The 21,188-nt window shown below is 39.6% G+C and overlaps 1 protein-coding gene across 1 annotated transcript in view; it reads right to left on the bottom strand.

The window, feature by feature from the left end:
* LOC149168210 (uncharacterized) overlaps positions 1–20,511 on the bottom strand; it is a 60,887-nt gene extending 40,376 nt beyond the window's left edge. The window contains exon 1 of the mRNA XM_089424854.1: positions 19,468–20,511. Within this exon, the coding sequence (XP_089280980.1) occupies positions 19,468–19,582 (115 nt within the window). The 5' untranslated portion in view covers positions 19,583–20,511. The remainder of the gene's footprint in view (positions 1–19,467) is intronic.
* Between the last annotated feature and the right edge of the window lie 677 nt (positions 20,512–21,188).

Genomic DNA, 21,188 nt, shown 5'->3' with positions numbered 1-21,188 from the left:
TGTGTAAGTGTTTTTTTTTGAGTTAATGGGGAGGTATTGTTTATGGTAAAGAATTCTATGTAGGAAAAATTATTTGAGGGGATTTTGGTTGATTTTTTAATGTAATCATGTTACATTAAAGGTGAATTATGGTGACATAAAAACAAGTTGTGTGTGGTCAAAAAGTGCAATGAAGTCGTAATATTATAAGATTAATGATTATTTCTAATAAAATGTTTGGTTTAGTAAGGTTAACTAATCTATGGAGATGCTCCAATATTAGATAAGAAATTGTAGATAGAACAGAAATCAAATGGAAATAAGGAATTTGTCTAGAGAATATCAGATAGAAGAATCCGAGAGGAATTTCCATGGCGGTCTAACCCTAGGGTTTTTTCTGGTGCGAAGATGGGTTTTCACCTACACCCGAGAGCGATAACAGCGTGAGAGAATGGTCACAACGCTAGCAAACAAGGGTCAATACACCTGGTTTATATTTATCTGCGGTGGTTTGGCAACTTATGGTCTCGCGGGTTTTCTCGGTCAACTAGTAAGGGGATCAAACAGTGGAGGTGAACGTTTTGTTCGGTTGGGCCAATGTCTCTCGGAGGGTGTTGTGCACAGCATCACATGGGGATAGTATAACAGAGTACATGTGAACATCATTTTATATCGATGAGGAACTTGTGGATTATTCTTCTCATTCTATGGAGGCTTCCCAAATTTGGGTTGAGGGGCCACATCAACACCAAACTGGGGTTTCACCGGCGATACACCATGAACTGGAAATCCAGGTCAATGCATTTACGTCAGAGATGGATGATGTGAAGGTTTCCCTAAATTCCCTAGGGTTTTCCCACCCGGGCTCGATGGTAAATCCAAACTTTCTTCAACTGCAGGAGGACCAGGCTCAACCGGTCCTGAATATCCCATCACCATCGGAGTTACAGTATTGGGAACTCGAACAACAAGGTCTCGCAACAAATGTACAGGGGGCGTCTTATGTGGTGGTTGAGGGCACGAGCGTTCATGGAACTAATACATATGGCGTCGTAAATACTGGGAATAATGTACCATGCTCACTAGGAGCAGACCCCCAAGGCTAGCAGCCTGCTCATGTGGCTCGCACTTCAGGACATTTTGATGGCATCACTCGTCAGGAACCTTGTATTGAGGATACTAGAGCAGCGGATTCGAATGAGTATGAGTCAGCAGAGGACGAACAACACCCAATAGACCACGCATAGAGAACGGGGGGGAAGAAAAAAACAAAATGCACCAAGGTGCATGAGAAGGGACGTCTATTGGTATTCAGAGAAGGTATTAGTATGGCCCAACAAGCTAGACAACTTCAAATTGTATGTCCCTTTCCAAAAGGGGCTTCCTCCTAACGGCCATCTAAGAACTCTAACCACAATTGGAGGGATCTTAAGGAGAGAAGGGGATCTAAAAATTCAACTAGACAGGGAAGAGACAACCCACAACATCCTAATACATTGAACAATAAATCTTAATGCATTCAGAGCATATTATTTTGGATTAAATATTCCTCTACACGTTTCACTATAGAAGTAGATATGTCCCTCTAAAGTTGATCTAGTGTCTACTAGTAGATCTGTGCTTGAGGTTGATTGCTACCTTGTTCCATGAATTAGGATAAACTTTGGGTCCTCTTTTAGTAGACACTCAAGCAACTTTGGAGGGACATATCTGCTTCTATAATGAAATGCATAGAGGAATCTTTAATCCAAAACAATATAATCCAAATGCATTAGAATTTATTTCTTAATGCATTTATCTATGTTCAATATCATCTTTCTATTCATCGTGGTACTCACAACTTTGAGCCCAAGAACTAGCATGAGGATAGGGGATATCGGTTGAGCCATATATAGGGGATATTGACCTACAATGTGGATAGCATAGGAGGAAGACATCTAGCAATTAGGTCAATTTTGAATAATGGTTTTGGCATATGACCATTATTAGCTTAGTGAGAATAAATTAGATGATGTGGGAAATGTGTGGGTTAACCCAATTCATTGTGTGCACTAATAAGTCTTGATTGTGGTTTGATGATTTGTCATCATGGTTAAGTAGAGATCTATGCTTAAACACAATTGTGGAGCTCAATGCTAGTGTATGAATTATGGTGCATGTACTAAAATAACTCTGGATAGAGAGATAGAAAGAGGGAGTGAGAGGGATAAAGATATGTATAGAGGGAGAGAGAGAGAGATAAAGATATAAAGAGAGAGTGGGCATGAAAGAGTAGTAGATAAAGAGAGAAGCAGAGGAAGGGAGAAGGAGAGAGGGAGTGAGGGAGAGAGAGGGAGAGGGAGGTAGCGAGAGATCTAGAGAGTGGGAAAGCGTGGGAGAGAGAGGGAGAGTGAGAAGGATACGGTTCTCAGATATATTTGAGGTCATTAGGTCATATCAGATATATCATATTCTTTGGGCCACTCACATAAGTGTATCTTCCATCTTTGTTTGGCCTCCAATACCTCCATTACACAACAATACCCTTTTCCAAAAGATTCGAGAGAGAATGACCATAGGTAGAAATATCACCAGTCATCCAACCCGTGAAAGGTATATTTTTAATAACATTAAAATTAAAATTAAAATTAAAAATTAAATGCTCGAATAAACTTTGAACCAAAGCCTTATTAATTCCAGCACAATACCCCTTTCCAACCCGAGAGAGAATAAGCCTGGGAAGAAATATCACCATAGTCATCCAACCTGTGAAGGATAGGTTTTTAATAACATTAAACTATAAAAAACTAAATTAATTGCTTGGATGAACTTTGAACGAAAGTGTTACTAATTGCAGCTGGTGAACGCTTAATATCTTTTCATCAGTGAAAATCACAAAGTCTTAAAGAAACCACGAAAACAAACTCAAAGGCTTCTATAGATCGCTTAATTGACTTTTTCTCAGTCTGGGACATTGAAGCTTCATTACTATTGTTCAAGTCGTTGGGATTCAACCATAGCTTTGAGCTAGCCTCCTTCTCCCCTATCTGTCGATCTTTATTTCGCTGGATTTGTCCACAATTTCACTGTCAAACCCTTAGCGTTAGGGTTTTTACTAAATATATTTTCTTTCAATCCTGAGCTTTACTAGGCTTGTTAAGCTGGAGTGGGTATGCAAAGACCAAAAAATTATTAGATTTAGTCATAGGTCGTTGTTCCCAGACCCCGTCTTGTTCGAGGTATCCAGTGATGTTTTTTCCTATGGGAGGAAGAGGGCAGCTGCAACAGGGGGCTAGTAGCAACAATACTCATCACAGTAATAACAATCACAATGCGAAGGTGCATTAGTCCTGGGGATTTCATGGACCAGGCAATCGGTCCATCGGGCAGACATCCTCAAATATGGGGAGTGAGTGCATGGCCTAGATAGGGCAAAAATAGGACATTGCTACTAGTCAATGAGTTTCTTGTCACCCCTTTATGTCTTCATAGTCCTTGTCATGGAGCCACAGTAGCTCACAGGACCACTCACTTTTTATGTCCTCTGGTTATTCCTAATAACACTATGATTCTAGGTTTTCCTTGTTATCATCAATCTTTAGGAGTCTCATAGTTAAAATTTGCATGGCATGGCCCCATCATGGCACACCATATGGTACCTCAACTCCTCCATGAGTTCATGTACGAGAATCCTTTTCTTGTGTCCAAAATAGGCACACATTGACATGATTGTTTTGATTGAGTTGTGATTGTACCTTGTACATAGAAGTGTGTGTGTTGTTTTGTATCCTTTTGGTTTGATGTGTGATGCAAGAACTTTTCTACTATATAATTTTTGACAAAAAATACCAAAAAATTCTAGGGAATGAAATATTCTAGAAAAAATATATGGATGTTGGTTAGAAATGACTAATCTGATGCTTTGAACGCCAAACAATACACTAAGTATGGATGTTGGTTAGAAAAGACTAATTTGACGCTCTCAAAGCCAAACAATACACTAAGAACGAATGGAGGAGGCATATTCCTAGTGTTGATCTAATGTTCGTGCTCCAACAAGCTCAAAATGAAGGGCCCAATATATGCAAAAGGGTAAAAAACATAATGATGACTACAAATAAATATAAGGAAGGAAATTGGTTGATAACACTTCATATTATTTTCTTATGCCATACACAATACACTAAGATTATATTTAAATTTTAAATTAATATTAAGTATAAAATTTATTAAATTGCATAATAATTGATAAATTCAAAATTTGTCTTCTCAATTAATATATGTGATGAGTCTCCCATAAGGTTTTTCTAACCACTCCTAGGCACATAAAGGCCATATTGAACCTAATTTTGTTCACTTAATAATACTTTCTTAGCTTAATGAGCTCTTAGGAGAGTCCAAGATATTTTTCATACTTTATGTGCATCAATGACGAGGTTGAGATCTCCAGCCACTATTATATTCTGAAGGGAGTAAATGTCTAAGAAATTAGACAAGGTTTGCCAGCATTCTTTCTTCTCTGTAAGGTAGACTAGAACATCAAGGTTGAAGAGAGAGATGGAGAGCTTACTAGAGAGGTGCCGAAGTTCGGTGAATATCCAATGTTGGGTCTCAAAGGAGCTTTCTAGTTGATACTTGTCCTCCGACCACAATGTTGCTAGGTCACCAGAGGTACCTCTTGCACTAATGGCCTTTCCTGCATTTTTTCCCCATTTTAATTTGCTGATCTAAAGAAGGGTTTCCCCTTCAATCTTAGTCTCTTGGAGCATGAGGATCTCGGGAGTTTCTATTTTCAGAATATCTTTGATTGCTTCAGCTTTCGAAGGGTTCCCCAAGCCTCTGCAATTCCAAGAGACTAGTTTCATTATTTAGCGGGACTGGAGTGAGTTGATGCCCCCTTAGAGGGCCTTGTTCTGGTGTTTCTCCCGATAGACATTTCAATGGTGGATTGGTTGCCTTACATTTTTTGCCTCTCGGCCTCTTCTTCCCTGGCTTCCTTATGAGATTTCCTTCCAACTCTTTTAGAGGTTCTCTCGAATGTCTCGTCTTCCGATGACCCAGAGGTTTCCGGGGGTTTTTCTTGTCATTTCTGCATATGTGGGTGAGGAGGAGGTTCCTGCTGGGGAGTGAAGTTGGGTTACTTCCATGTTCTTCTTTTCTGCTTTGAGTGAGGGAACTTGTCGCTCAATCTCCTCTATCTCTGTTTTTGGAATTTCAATTGAAGAGCTAAGGGTTTCGAATGGGTTTATTGTGGTTGTTGTCTTTGGCTATTCTCCTCTTCCTTCCATTTGAACCATTCCTGTTAAGGGAGTTCCAGACTCCATCGATACCTCTTTCCCTTTATTCCTGTTACTCACCTTGGCTTGGACTGCTTTCTGCACTTGGATCCATTTCTCTCCTTTCGACTTCTCTAGATCTTCCTCCTTTTTTTTTGCAGTATCTTGCGAAATGCCCATATTCATGGCAATTTCTGCATTTGAATGGTAGTTGCTCGTAGTCTAACTCTTGGATATAAGACTAGTCTGCTATTGTTAACTTTATGGCTTCAGGTAACCCTATTTCCAAGTCAACTTCGACACATATTCTTGCACATGAACACTGATCCCTTCTCTCTGCTCTGTCTATGTATTTTCCCAGGGTGTTACCAATCGTTTCTAGTGACTTCGGGTTCCAGCAGTCAGTGGAAGATGAGGGAGGCGCACCCACAATGGAACTGCTCATGGCACATCTTGTGTCGGATCGAAATCTGGTGACCATGAGTTTAGATACAGACCCTGAGGTCCCATGAAATATGGTCCATTCCTAAAGATGAGATTTCTGTCTTCTACTGAATAAAAAACAAAGACAAAAAGGCCCTTACCAACCAGGAAGCTTCCGATGCCTTCCTTTACTAGTGATTGCCAGTTCCTATGTGCCCACGCCTCGACAGCCTTGGGGGAAGGCCATAGCCTTGTAAATTGGCTGATGAGCCCTCTTTCAGCTAAGTTCAAAGCAGATCTGCAAGAATCTTCAACGGGCAGGGTGACTGTGGGAATGTTGTCCAGTTTCTTTACAAACTTGCACTGAGTTTCCTTTGCTGGGCGTTTACTACTGTCGCTGATTAGCTTCCTGAACGCAAGGATCTCTGGTGGAGGAGGGGCCTCAGGGCTCCCTCCTAGGGCCATGGCGATGGAGGGAGTATTCAGGTCGCAGCAGGGGCTGCTGCTGTGCGCGTGAAAGAGGCCTTTTTTAAAAAGTTCGCAATCATAATAACCGAAATTAATCGATTTCGTAGTTGTTGGATTCCTGTTTCCATGATTACTTTGTTAGGTTCCTATACCAATAAGAGTCATAATTTTATGGGTTAGGTTTTAATTACTATCTTTTTTATGTAATAAATTCATTTTTATTTCTCAATGAATAACCATGAGGACTCTTCGATCCTTAAAAAAATACAACCTTTCAAACCCATTTCCTTTTTATCTTTCCTAAAAAACAATCCTGGCTTAAATGACAATAAGCTTGAAAATAAAAAAATAAGAAATAAGAGTTAAAAAAAAAACACATAATTTTACATTCTGTCGCACCGTGACCCTAATATCTCCGCAATTTGAGTAAAAGAAAGATAAAATCTATTTAAGAAAATTAGAGATTATAATGATTCCAAATTATTCCCTCCAAATTTACGAATTTGAATTATTGCCTCCAAATTTATGAAAAACATAGGTTGCCTCCAAATTTTCACAAATCATCACTGTGCAATCCGAATTAAACCATGTGCACAGTTTCAGATTTTTCCATAAATGAAATAGTCATAGCCTCTGTTGCCCTCCTGAACCGATTTCAAAATCATTATCTAGGTCAATCTTGCCCTATAGTGGGCACAGTTTTTTCAGTTGAAGCGTCACCAACAAAAGTAGAAAAAGAGAACCAGAGTCTGCATTGTCAAAGACCGATATAGAAATGGGCACAAAGGCCAAAACTGGAGAAAAACTTGTGAAGTTTGCTATTTGGGGCTGTGTCGTCTTCAATCTCATTTTTCAAATTGGCAATACACGATTTTGTCTCAGATTGGTCGAGTTGAAGCGTTTCAGATTCTTTTCCTCTACATGTTACACAGTTCGGCATAGGTATCTTTTTTCTTTCAGTTTTATATTCTTGCCCTATAGTGGGCACAGTTTTTTCAGTTGAAGCGTTACCAACAAAAGTAGAAAAAGAGAACTAGAGCCTGCATTGTCAAAGACCGATATAGAAATGGGCACAAAGGCCAAAACCGGAGAAAAACTTGTGAAGTTTGCTATTTGGGGCTGTGCCGTCTTCAATCTCATTTTTCAAATTGGCAATACACGATTTGTCTCAGATTGGTCGAGTTGAAGCGTTTCATATTCTTTTCCTCTACATGTTTCACAGTTCAGCATAGGTATTTTTTCTTTCAGTTTTATATTTTATTATTTTCTTCTGATTTTGTTAAATTCAAAACATTTTGAATTTCCAAATGTGGTTCTGATTGCTTCTACGCATATTTTAACTTAGTTACTACCTCTTTGCAATTCTGGGTTCCGAACACCAAAATACATTATTAACATGGTTTTGAAGATGCATGCAAAATAGGGTCCTATGCATTGAGGATGTAACCCACCCTAACCAAAGGTGGTTACCATCCTAACCTTGAATCTCAATGTGTATATGGGTGACTTCACCTTCTCCAGCGATGCCGTGTGGGGGCAAGGTCATTTTTCAAGGTTTGCCTTCAGTGTGGGGCAAGGTCATTCTTTGGGAATTACATATTTGACTGCACACAATTCCGAAAGTCACCTCACATAAAGACAACCATACATGCACTACATGTAACCAAGAAATGCTTAAATGCATAACATGTTTTGGCCAGTCTTGGCCTCTGCCATCAACACTTTCATATTAATAAGCATAGTCACCACTGGATCTAATATGCCTATTGATGTGCCCCATCATATGTCAAAATATGCTCAATTCTTTAATTTGAACCTTTGTTGAAGGTTAACAAGAATCCAACTGACATATGGATAACTTGCAGCTTACTAAAAAAAGGATTTAGTACTCGGGATCTCCTTTCATCTAGACCAAGAGTTTACAGAGAATTATCAACTGCAGTCTCCATTTACATTTCAGCAAGTAGTATACCTATTTCTATGAACAAGATTGGTGTCGAAGGAAATAAACTAGTATCTCTTGAAACAACCATGTGAGTAATGATAACAAGAGTATGCATCTTCTACCTTATTTACGCTCTATATATCTTCATTACTTTTCAAGTTGACAGATCATGTAAACTGCGCACACCGAGATGGAACTATGCTCAATCTACTATGGCATCGATTAAATTTGGCTTATGATTTTTCTACAAAGTTAGGCTTATGATCATTTTTAACCAGGTGCAAGTTCAAGCTCCCAAACTTGGCCGAAATTTGAAACAATCTATAACATATTCCAGTCATGTCAAAGAGTTTGCTCCAAGTTCTGTGTTCCACAAGTATGCTCCACATTCTGTAAGTATAATCCAAGCATAGTAATCTAAGACCAATATGATGACCTAAAGACAATAATGAGATCCAAAATGAAGATCCAAGTTCCTTGGATGAATCTCGAAGTTCTGTTTACTAGAACATTGTCTACAAAATGATCGTGAGATGGAGTTCGAAGTGCACCCTAAGATGGAGTGAATCTGAGGTTCTTTTGTGAGGTTTGGCCTAAGACATTTTCATGATCCAAAGTTGCTAAGAATTTTTGAAAGAGCCAAGGATGATCTGGAGTCTTGATTTGAAGTAATCTGAAGTCTTGACTTGGAGTATTGATCTGCTTTGAATTTGAGGTTTGGTGTATTTTCTAGGGTTTTTGGACAAAACCATAGAGTAATCTATCCCTTGTGTAAAAGTACATTTAGGTTTTTGACTTTTTGATTTATAGGGTTTGCAAATTTAGAAAGGCTTGATAAGAGAATGCCTAGGGTTTTGGACAAAACCCTAGGATGAGATGCTCCCGCTAAAAGAAGAAACCCTAGGTCATGATAATGATGTCTAGAGCAAGAATGTTGATCTATTGGATAACTGCGAAAATACAAGATCAAAAGGGAGTTGTTACTCATCATAAAAGATACGTACTCTATCTCTCTTCCTTTAATATTATTGATTTCTCTAGTAATCTAGTCTCGTTTTATTTTCATTGCTTGATTGTAACTATTCTTCAGTGACCTCCTAGAGAGGATTGCAAGAACATGTTGAAGGTTGTCTAAGGTTGGAAGAAGTTTCTGACAAGTCCTGGATTCAAAGGGAGCTTTGAATCTTGAAAGGGTTGTGAATGTAGAAGGAGCTTTGAATCCAGAAAGAACTATGAATTTAAAAGAAGCTTTGATTCAGAGGGAGTAGTTTAATTCTTATGTATTTAAGTATTATTTTTAAATTATATTTAATGGCTAAAGCTGTGATAGGCCTTTGACAAGCCTTTGTCCTGGATGAAGTACATGTACTTCAGGGACAAGCTTGGACACATTAAGGTAAGTTCTCTCAGAAAGAGGGAGCATTAATGAGATAACAATAGGGGTAGAAGTTTGGCCCAGACTATTGTTGAAATCATACATTCTCCTAATTTAGAAAGTATGGTCTTTAAGGCCTAGTTACTCAGAAGAGTACGTACCTTTCTATGATTGGAACAACCACTCTATAAGAGTGAGTGCCTCTATCAAGCTCGTTTACTTGTTGAGTGAGCCTTTTGAGACCTTTGGCCAAGATAATGTCAACCCTGTGATGTGAGGATTTGTTAGGGTTTTGACCCTGTGGTGTGAGGAGTTAAATATGCTCTAGGGTTTGGCCAACCCTATGTAGTTGGAACTTGGAACACAGATGTTCTTGGAGTTTTGACCTTGGTGATGGAAAACCTATACTAGTTTGTATACGATGTGGTTGAGGCACCGATCAGATCATGGTGACTAGTTGTTGTACCTTAGGCTAGGTAGCCTGTATGATGGTACATAAAGTTGTGGTACCTTAGGTTGAATAGGCTGTATGATGGTACATAGGGTTGGTACCTTAGCAGTAGCCTAGATGGTACCTAGATCCCTATAAGATGTTGGGTTGGTACCTTGGCAGTAGCCTAGATGGTACCTAGATCCTTGAAAGATGTTGGGTATGTACCTTTGCAGTAGCCTAGATGGTACCTAGATCCCTGAAAAATGTTGGGTCGATAACTTGGCAGTAGCCTGGATGGTATCTAGATCCGTGAAATAATGTGTTGGTTTAATGCCTTGGTAATCACCTAGATGGTACCTAGACCTATAGATCAACATGTCTTTTGGATTGGTGTCTCAACAAGAGCCTAGATAACACCTAGAGTCTTGGAGAAGCATGTCTGTTGGGTTGGAATCATGGCTGTGAAGAAAGAGTAATTATCATTGTGAACTTGGTTGAAGAAATTTTTGGAGGCAACTTTGATGAGCAAGTTCCTCCCAGTATCATGCTCAAATCTTTCTACAGTGAGCTTGTTTGGTATTAGGCCTAAGACGAGGCCTTTGGAGTTTCACCTAGACTATGTATGGAGACTAGTTGTTTGATGGTGAATCTCGATCATAATTATGTTATAGTACCATAGGATAATGGTATTATGAAGTGTGTAACCTTATTCTTAAAGAAAGATTTTAACAGAGAAAATCTGGATAGTCATTATGAATACCTCCCTAGCTAAGAGGGAGTGTTGATGTAGTACAACCGTTCATAGTCCCGAAGATTCCTACTCTCATAAGGTATGGGATGACCACTCTGCATCAACACTGCCCCAATGCCCTCACCTGATGTGTCACACTCCAGTATAAAGGGTTGGGAAAAATTCGGTAACGCAAAGACTGGGAAAGTACTCATGACCATCTTGAGGTGCTCAAAGGCCTCTTGCACTGTGTCTGACCAACTGAGTGCCCCCTTCTTCATGAGGTCTATAAGGGGTGCGACCAACTGAGAAAACCCCCTCACGAAGCGCTTGTAATATGTGCATATGCCCAGTAATCCCCTCACCTCCGTCACATTACTTGGTGTGGGCCAATCAAGGATGGCGGGAATCTTCTCCTGGTGGACTCTAACTCCGTCCTCTCTTATCACATACCTTAGGTACAACATCTTGGTTAGCCCAAATTCACACTTGGATGTCCTGGCATAAAATTGTTGCTCCTCCAGGATGCTTAAGACCTATTCCAAGTGTTGTAGGTGCTCCTCCCATGTCATGTTGTAGATAAGCATGTCATTGAAGAACACCAAAACAAAACTGCACAAGTGCTTGCAGAACACATGGTTCATGCAATACTAAAATGTGGTTGGGGCATTGGTGAGTTTGAAGGGCATCACCAAGAACTTAAAGTGCCCCTTGTGGCACCTGAATGCTTTCTTCAGAATGTCCTGCTAACACACTCGAATTTGATGGTACCTTGTGCGCAAGTCTACCTTAGAGAAGTACTTGGCTCCTCTAAGCTCATACATCAGTTGATCTATACGGGGCATGGGGTACTGGTTCTTCAAAGTCTTCTATTTAGCGCCTAGTAGTCGATGCACATGCGAAGGGTCCCATCCTTTTTCTTCACTAGCACCGCCGATGAAGCAAAAGGGCTAGTACTAGGCCTGATATGCCCTAACACCAATAGCTTCTAGATGGACCTCTCAATATCGTCCTTGCAGGCCTCAAGGCGTTGATAAAGAGTAGTGATAATTGTATGTACACCCTCTTCCAACTCAATGGTGTGCTCAAACCCTCGATCAGGAGGCCTTCCTGGACAGATCTCCCAAAAAACTGTTTGATGTCTCTCCAACAACACAAAGATGTCTGGATGACCCAGTCATGCCTAAGTTCTTGCCTCTGAAATCATGAGCACCACCGCTCACTCTATACCACCACGCCACATGTCTGCTTCCATCCGATGGACGTATATTGACTATGGTAGGTAGGAGTGCATACCCCTCAACACTACCAACTTTCCATTTGGGCCCATGAACTCCATCTCCAGTTTCCTCCAATCGGTAGTGACCCACCCCAATGAATATAACCATTGGACACCCATCACCACATTAGTGTTTGGAACATCAACCACAAAGAAATGGTTAGTCATGGAATAGTTCCCCATAATCAAAGTTAGACTAGGGACATATCTCATGCACCGCATAGTTCGGTCTCCTGGTACCAATATCAAGACCCCTCAAATGCCTCTATATGTATGCCTCTCTGGTCCACCATCTAGGAATCAATAAAATTATGGGTAGCCCCACTGTCCACTAATACTAACACACACTGCCCCTGCACTGTGCCCCTGTTCCGTAGTGTCAAGTACTTTGGAACTTCCTGAAGTGAAGCAAGAACTCCCCTGGTGGGAACAATTAGCCCTCCTCACCGAGGTGGTGGCGGCGGCGGTGGTTCTCCTCCTGCAAACTGTGGTCCTCCGTCGCCATTGTCTATCTCTTGCTCAGCCTCATCCTCCTACTCACCATCTGAGTACACCTTGATGTAATGGGCCTTGCCCTTGGTGCACTTGTGCCCTGGTACCCACAGATCTTGGAACGTGAAACACAACTTCCTCCTCCATAGGTCCCTCCAAGTCTCGTCATCCAACTTGACCACACCCAATCTCCCTCTAAGGATGATGAGTATATTTGCTCCCCTAAGGAGCCACGGGCACAGTGGGTATAGGGGCCTTGGTATTGGGAATTGCATCAATCATGTCTCGGGTCTTGGAAATGATGTCCATCAATGTTGTGGGCTTGTAGGCCCTCATCCATCCACACAAGGGATCTGATAACCCCTCTACAAACAACATAATCAACTGAGCTTGAGAGATGTACGACACCATTACAGCTAGACTCTGGAACTACGATATGTAAGCCTCTATGCTGCCCATTTGTCTCAAGTGTGCCAACTCCATGAAATGCAGCTTGGGGTCCCAATAGAACATTTTTGTAAAATTAGATTGTCCATTATTGAGAAAAACCATAGTTTTTGGAGATAGTAAGATAATAAATTCTTTAGCTAGTGGAATCAAATGAGAGGGTGCTCGTAGATGAAATTCGATGTTAACAATCCAATGAAATCGATGATTTTTCGATGAGACTCATGGTTACAATTTAATGGCGAGATGCAAATCCCTTCCTAAAGCTCTTTAGGGAGACAATGGACATTTGTTGCTTGGGCATAAAATATAAATCGAGCGACATAATTGAGTTTTGTAAGTTTTTGCTAGTGCGTTCAACCAAGGACCAAGTGGGAAAGCTACCCAAAATCACCAAATTTATTGTCTTGAATAATAGAATCTTAATGCATATATTACATTGTCCTTTATTAAGCAAAACCCTAGTTTTGGAGATTTGCAAATAAAAACCTTTTTAGGTGGTGGAATTAGATGAGAAGGTTGGCACTAGTTATAATTCGATGTCAGGAGTTCAACATAATAGACAATTGTTTCGGTTGAAGTCCCATTTAGAGTTTAAACTTTATTGCAAGTTGCAACTCACTTCCTAAAATCATTCAAGGAGATAATGAGAATTTGGTATGGAGGTATAAAATCCAAACCAAGTAGCATAATTGAGTTTTGTAAGCTCCTACAAGTGTGTTTGCCTAGAGACCATGTGGGCACACTACCCACAATGTCGCGACATATTGTCTTGAAAAATAGAACCTTAGTGCAAGAATTACATTGTCCATTACTGACCAAAACCATAGTTTTGGATATTGTCAGATAAAACATTTCTTAGCTAGTGGAATTAGATGAGATGGGTGCGCCAAAATGTAGTTTTATGTTAGGAGTTCAAGCTAATCGATAGTTTTTTTATTGGTATCTTGTGTAGGGTTTTCTGGCATGTTGCAACTTGCTTCTTGAAGCCTTATTGGGATAGAATGAAAATTTTGTTTAGGGATATATAATCCAAACTAAGAAACATGATTGAGTTTTGTAAGCTCTTACAAGTGTGTTTAGCCAAGTACCATGTGAGCACACTACCTAGAATCGCCCAAGTTATTGTCTTGAAAAATAGAATATTAATTCAAAAAGTTGCATTGTCTCTTATTGAGCAAAATCCTAGTTTTCCGGATTGTCAAATAATACCTCCTTTATCTAGGGGAATCAGATGAGAGGAGTTTCCCTAGCTATAATTTGATGTTATTATTCCATTGCAATCGAGGGATTTTCAATTGGATTTTCAGTTGGAGTTTTATAGCAAGTTGCAACTCCCTTCCTAAAACCATTCGAGGACACAATGAGATTTTGGTCCATGGGCATAAAATATAAATTGGGAAGAAAATGTAGATTTTTCTGTAGATTCACAAGCTCAAGTAATCTGCTAAAACAAGAGACAAGAATCTACTTCTACTTTCAACTAGCAGAAGCTAATAGATCGATGAACACAATAACACAAGAAGAAGATAAAAAAATGGCACAACACAAAAAGTTTTTATGGGGAAAGCCACTGCTCAAAACCCCGCTTATCTGTATTGCATTAATCAGAAATATGAGTGAAGATACAAAGCTTGTTCTCACAAGAACAATTCCACACAAGTATGCTCAACTCTCTCCCTCACAAGCCTGCTCTTAGCCAACACTTAGCCAATTTCCACTGCCTGCCAAGCCCCTATTTCCTTGCGCAATTCCTAGGATGAATAGCCCATATTAATGGGAATCTAGTGCACCAAAACTGCGCAATCCAATCTAGGTCCTCTTCTTGAGTGCATGCATGATCTATACAGCTCAAAAAATTATACAACAAATAGTAAACTGTCCCTGCACTCTAGTTTCAACTGGGTCTTTCTCAAAAATGAGTTTTCGATGAGAGAATCTTCAGTTAACTGGAGTAGCACCTGTGGATACACTAGTGTATTAACTGACTGCTAATCCTCTACTAGTTCAACAAACAGTTAGAAACTAGTTTAATTGTCTATAACTCAGTAAACTGAGTTATCTAGTTCCACTCAATCTAAACTCATACTGGACCCTTAAAACTTAGGGAGAACACTTACATGACTTTCAAAAGACTTCCAACTCGAAATTCCTAAGTTAATTAAGCCAATTAAACTTAATTAACTATTTACAAGTTGCTATGAGAATAGAATTCTATTTTAATTATCAGTTTAAATTCAAGGACAAATTTAATCTGGAATTTCTTGTTGCCATTTCTCAACAGAAAAATTGAATTTTCTATGCTCTTGCAAGTGTGATCAACCATGGACGACATGAACACACTGCCCATAATCACCTGGGCTATTTCCCTGAGAAATACAACCTTAGTGCAAAATTTACATTGCCCAATATTAAGCAAAACCCTAGTTCAGGAGATTGTCAAATAAAATAGTTTTCGATAGTTGAATCAAATGAAATGTGTGCCACTAGCTGTAATTTGATGTCAAGAACCCAACACAATCAACAATTTTTAAATTGTCATCCTGATTGAGTTTTATGGCGAGATACAACTCGCTCCCTGAAGTCATTTAGGGACACAATGAGAGTTTGTTCTTGGACAAGACCTCTGGAATTACTGGTCTGGACATTGGGATAGGTTGCATAAGCTAGGGGGTGGTAGTTGCATTGTTGGTTGCCAATGGTTGAAAGGAGAATCATAAACCTTGCCCCAATGCCCACACTGTGCTGAGTGTTTAATTAACTGAGATGCCCAAATATGTCCATGCATGGTTACAAGGTTACATTTCTGCGTGTGTAGGTTCTAATTTGTAGAGAAGACTAATGGATATAAATTTGTAAACATGAGTGTGACTGGTAAATTTAAAACTGTGTTGTTTTAACCCTAAGATAAATCTACAGATCTCCTGGATAGTATTACCCTTAAGTAATATTGATATAAGGCAAGATCTGTGGTTGAGGGTACCTTGAAGAAGGGAAGCCTTAGGTTGTCTGAAGACTAGGCCACTAGGTGTTCTGATCCTTCAAAAGTCTCATACATAGCATTTGCATGGTGTCCACTTATTGCATTAAAAGGCTCATTGGCATGATATCTGGAGGTTTGATGGAATCCCGATGAAAGTTGTCTGTTTATGACACAAACTTGTCCCAACTGACATATTGATTGTAGGTACACTAGACCTATACACCTTTGTTCCCAGTATTCCCTGCAGTATCCCCTGCTCCTGATAAGTGCCGCATTGTTATTGGTGTCTCTGATATAAATATGCAGTAGTGAAGGTAACTTCTGTACAAATATTTGAGCTCCTTACACATATAGTAAAGAGGTATTCCTCTGAGCACATGGAAAATGACAAGTATTACTCATCATAGTGTATTCAAAGGTCTTTGACTTTCAATGTTAGATGCAGACACCACTTTCTAGCCTGAATCCTGCAACGCATTCTACAGTAAAAGACAAACATCACTTCCCAGCCCTCAAGACTGTAAATGGTAAACTTTTGAGTTCAAATTTAGCAGTAATTACAGTAGGTATGCACAGAAATGAGATGATTCCCTTAGCTCAGAAATGATGACTTGCATGTGTATCGTTGATATTTAATTGCAATGACAGTGTGTGCGTGAATGGAAGAATTTCCTTTGTTTGTCAACTATGTCTTGTACTTAGATTGCTGATATTTAATTGCAGTGACAGTGTGTGTGTGTGAATGGAAGGATTTCCATTGCTTGTCAACAATTTCTTGTACTTAGATTGCTGATATTTAATTGCAGTAACAATGTGTGTGTGAATGGAAAGATATCCATTGCTTGTCAATAATGTCTTGTACCCACATTGCTGATATTTAATTACAATGACAATGCGCGTGTGAATGGAAGGAATTCCACATCTTATCAATGGTGTCTTGCATGTGTATTGTTGATATTAAGGTGTAACAGTAGTGTGTGAGTGAATGGAGAGTTTCCATAGCTTACCGATGATGCCTTGCATTTATATTGCCAATATTTAATTGCAATAACAATGTGTGTGTGTGAATGGAAGGATTTCCAAAGCTTATCAACGTGCTTGGAATTTGTACTACCGATATTTATACAATGGTATATGCAGGGAAGTAATTTTCCAAAACATGAATGATGCCTTGTGCTTGTAGTGAGGGTATTCAAAGTTTTCAGGTATACTCTCTAAGGAGATGGGCAATATCATTGCCATCCACAACACATGCCAAATTTCATAAATGAACTAACACTGCCATGAGCATAACCAAGCAGCCAAGGTCAGATTGCTACAAGAGGATTTTGCCATATGAAGCAAGGTCATCACATTATGTTAAAAGCCCATCCATAAGTCAGAACCTAAGGATAAGATGGTGACCATTCCTTAGGCAAGTTGACTCTCTACGTTTGAAAAGTTCTAGGGCTTTCATTAGAAACTCCATTGCCAGACATAAAGGATATCACGAAGGATGCTCCAACAAGCACCATAAATCCATGCATATGGAGGTACATGCACAATCAGCTGCCAAGAGGAGTCAATGGTAGGAATAAGGAGACCATAAAACTCTGTGAATAAGGAATGGCAGTGAAACTCAAATAGGACGGCTTCACTGCCATTCACATGATCACCAAACACATCTCCTAATTAGTCTGGAAACAACACGCCACCAGTCCCATGAGACCCATCACTTTAATAGATGTCAAATTGACTGTCATGGATATGTCTGCCAGAAAATATCCAAGTCCTAACGTTTTCACCACAAATTTCTTCCACCACATTTGGTTCGCCATTAAAAATGAGGTCTAGGCATTGAAAGAAAAGTTACACCAAATATCAGGTGCCTTTCCAACCATAAAGGCTATCTTCATCACTCTAATTCCAAAAGAGGACAAAGCACTCAATCCATCCAAATTCCAAGCTATAGGTCTCTTCTATGTTATTTACAAAATGAGATGAGAGGGGTGCACAAGCTGTTGCTGTAATACAATGATTGCAGCCTGTAGATCTAGTCACCTCTTAAGGTTTCCATCTGACACCTCTACTAGATCTAACACTGGTGGATTTTTACAATCAAGGGCTCTATACCTTGGCTCATTGAGGTTTTTTACTTTTCAACTTCCACTAGATCTACTCCCTTCAACCATCAAAAAATTGTGACGTGCATATTTTTTCACTAGTGTGCCTGATTACAATCAAACTGCAAGATGCAGAATTTTGGCTCCATTTCCACATTGGGGTCATAATAGTGATTTTGTGTAGTATTGTAGGTGTTATGCCCTCAAGAGGTTTTCCCTCCTTACATATCAAAGCCCTATATTGCAAGGTAATTTTTTCCTTGCCTAGGAACTAGATTGAAGTCTGCCATCAAAGGCCAAATTTATATGCCACTTCTGAATTGGTATCATAATAGTGATTTTGAAAAGTATTGAGGAAGTTATGACTATTTTATGTTACGATTTTGTTCAAACTCACTTGGAGTCACAATCCTCATGGAAAAGGGAGATCCATTGGATGTAAAATTTTCTTATTTTTTTTACAAACTCTAGATCTATTTATGTTGCTTCATGGCATACTGACAGTCACAGAATTAGATTTTTCTGTGCAAGATCTAGCATACCAGAAAGATGCATTTGCACAACCACCACATTTGGGAAACCATGATGGTCATGTTCAAGACCATTTCGCATGTCCTCCAACCATCATTGATCTCTAATCAAGAGATCTTACTCCTATGACTTTTTTTGTAATGTCAATGATCTTTATTTTGCTCCAACATCTTCTCTCTCACCTAATTCTCTTCTTGCTGACCCCTGCATGCTCAGTAGCAGCATAACACTTTGAGCGTTATTATTCATTAAGTTTTGTACCTCTTGAATTGGAATTAGGTTAGGTAGCTACATAGCAACTTTGAGTTTTCTTCCAAGTCTGGGTACTTGTCTACGATTTCTAGCACATATGCAAGCCTTGAAAGCATGAGAATGTGCAAGAATAAACTCTTGGGATAAATACCCATTTCATTGTAAGGGCTTATGTTACGTTGCTGTTTTCTGCTGGATCTAATCTTGCTCATAGATTTGTCAAGGTTAACTCATGATGGGTTCATAAATCTTGCTGGTGAGGCTACTTCTACACAGGTTTAGGAAGGCCAACTGACTCAAAGCGGCAATGGCTTTACGCCATGCTGTCCTTGAAGCTACATGCCCATATAACATCAGATCTGTTATTTACATAGGTGCCAATGTAATTGTGGTGTCTAGTTGAATGAATCCACAAACACTATCCCAAAATTACAGATCTGTGGTTAAAGATGAGATCGATCTAGTTGGATTCAAGCCAAAAAGATGACAGAGAATCAAGATGGGTTCAGCAAGTCAAAGGAGCTGGAATACTTCCTTTAAGGCCATTCAAAGTGTGGACCCTCTCAAACTTCCAAGTTTTGCCCCTTAAAGGTGAGTAGAATTAGACAGTTCCTTTGAAATAAAACCCCACTGTGAACTAAAACTAAGGTCATGTATTCCCAGGAGCGCTTTAAGCTACACAAACTATGATGGAATTCTTTCAATGACAATTTTTTTTATAAGATTCAGAGTGCACAATAACTAGAGATTGTGAAGCGATGAGGAAATGATACCTTCCAATCCTAATTTAGAGAATATTGTGGCAACCAATTCTCTGGTGTGTTGCATACACCAAATACCATTCCAAGGACATGCATTCTCTGAGTTTTCAGAGGTAAATTTGGACATCAATCAAGTTGAATCAGAAGGACAAAAGAGCCCCCACGTCTCTGATTTCTCACCCCACCCGCGTCTATCATTCATATGAACGGACTTGCTTTCTCCAGCATGCGTTCATTCAAAACAAAAGCAAGTTACAAGAAAACTTCCACCCAGAAGATCATATATAAAATCTTCTTAATGATCTGAATATGGCTTCTCAGAGCGATTAATAGTTGCAGCAGTTACAGTGGCTGGAGCCATGGTGGATGCCCAGAAACTTCCTGAAACATTTCATTCTTTATTTCTTGTGTCCATAAATAGATACAGGTCTGATTAGACCTTTCTAGTGGGTGGAAATATCAAAACAGAACTGATAAGACCGGGTCTGATTAGACCTTTCTAGTGGGTGGAAATATCAAAACAGAACTGATAAGACTGATTTACTATAGAGGGCTGAACTGGATGGCCAGTAGACTGAACGGTGTCCATAAATAGCTACAGGTCTGATTAGACCTTTGTAGTAGGTGGAAATATGAATCCAGATATGATAAGACTGATTTACTGTAGAGGGCTGAACTGGATGGCCACTGAACACATAAAGTTTGGTCAGGTCAAGTCTGGATGCACCAAAGAGAACTGAACTCACACCTCGAAATACTTTATGTAGTTCAACCAACTGAATTATCCATAGCACTAGGTGGTGCCTTTATTTTGCTAAATAGTTCTAGCGCACTACCTTTGCATGTTGTATATGTACTTGTATGTTTCTTTGGTAGAGATTTGTCCACCATGAGAAAGACTGCCCCAAGAATGCCTATCTGCCCTCTTAGACAGAGCAATATCTGCATGATAGAGATGAGATCTGTAATTTTCCCATTTGACATTGAGCTCCATCAGAAGAGCCAAATTTTCAGCATGTGGCCAACTGGAAGAGGAGGAAATGACAGATTGTTGGCAGCCAATATCAGCAAGAGTGAACAGCTCATGCCCGTGAAGAAACTGGATGATTGGGGGAGGAAGAATGTGATTCCCAGCCAATCCAATGATTGCATCAAGGTCAATGCGAATTATGTCGCCACATCTAACCATCCATATTATATATCCCTGTATCCAAGGCTTAGATTTCGTCAAGATATTCCAAATGAAAGACACATTATTCTTAACCGGAGCCCCAACTAGGATCCAGTTTTCCAGGGTAGCATGATTGAGATATTTTTTAATAATGATTTTTTGCTAAATACCTTGGCACTTGAAGGCCGTCCATAGATTTTTGATGAGAAGTACCAGATTGAAAGTGTGAGTGTGTTTGATGGCCCAACCTCCATCAATGGGCTTGCAAATTGAGTCTAGTTTAGATAGGTGAAGCGTATTTTTGTAACCGGACCCAACCCATAAGGAATCTGCCATGGTGGAGTTGATTTTGTGAATAATTGACATTGGAAAATGAAACAAATGCATCCAGTAGACAATGATACCTTGTAGGACTACCTTTATCATGACCATCCTACTGTCTAAAGAGAGCCATCTGTTTTCCCATAACCACAGTTTATTTTCAAAATTTTGAATGAGCCAATGCAAAAACCTCTTCTCATAGTTACTGGGCTTCAGCAAAAGGCCTGACTCTAATCCCAAA

The sequence above is a fragment of the Pinus tabuliformis genome, chromosome 4_2 (genome assembly GCF_031772625.1).
Source record: "Pinus tabuliformis cultivar Carrire ecotype Pingquan chromosome 4_2, CPIR1, whole genome shotgun sequence".
Taxonomy (NCBI): Eukaryota; Viridiplantae; Streptophyta; class Pinopsida; order Pinales; family Pinaceae; genus Pinus; species Pinus tabuliformis.
Note: the sequence above shows the minus strand (reverse complement) of the source record. Positions and strands in the feature narration are given on the sequence as shown.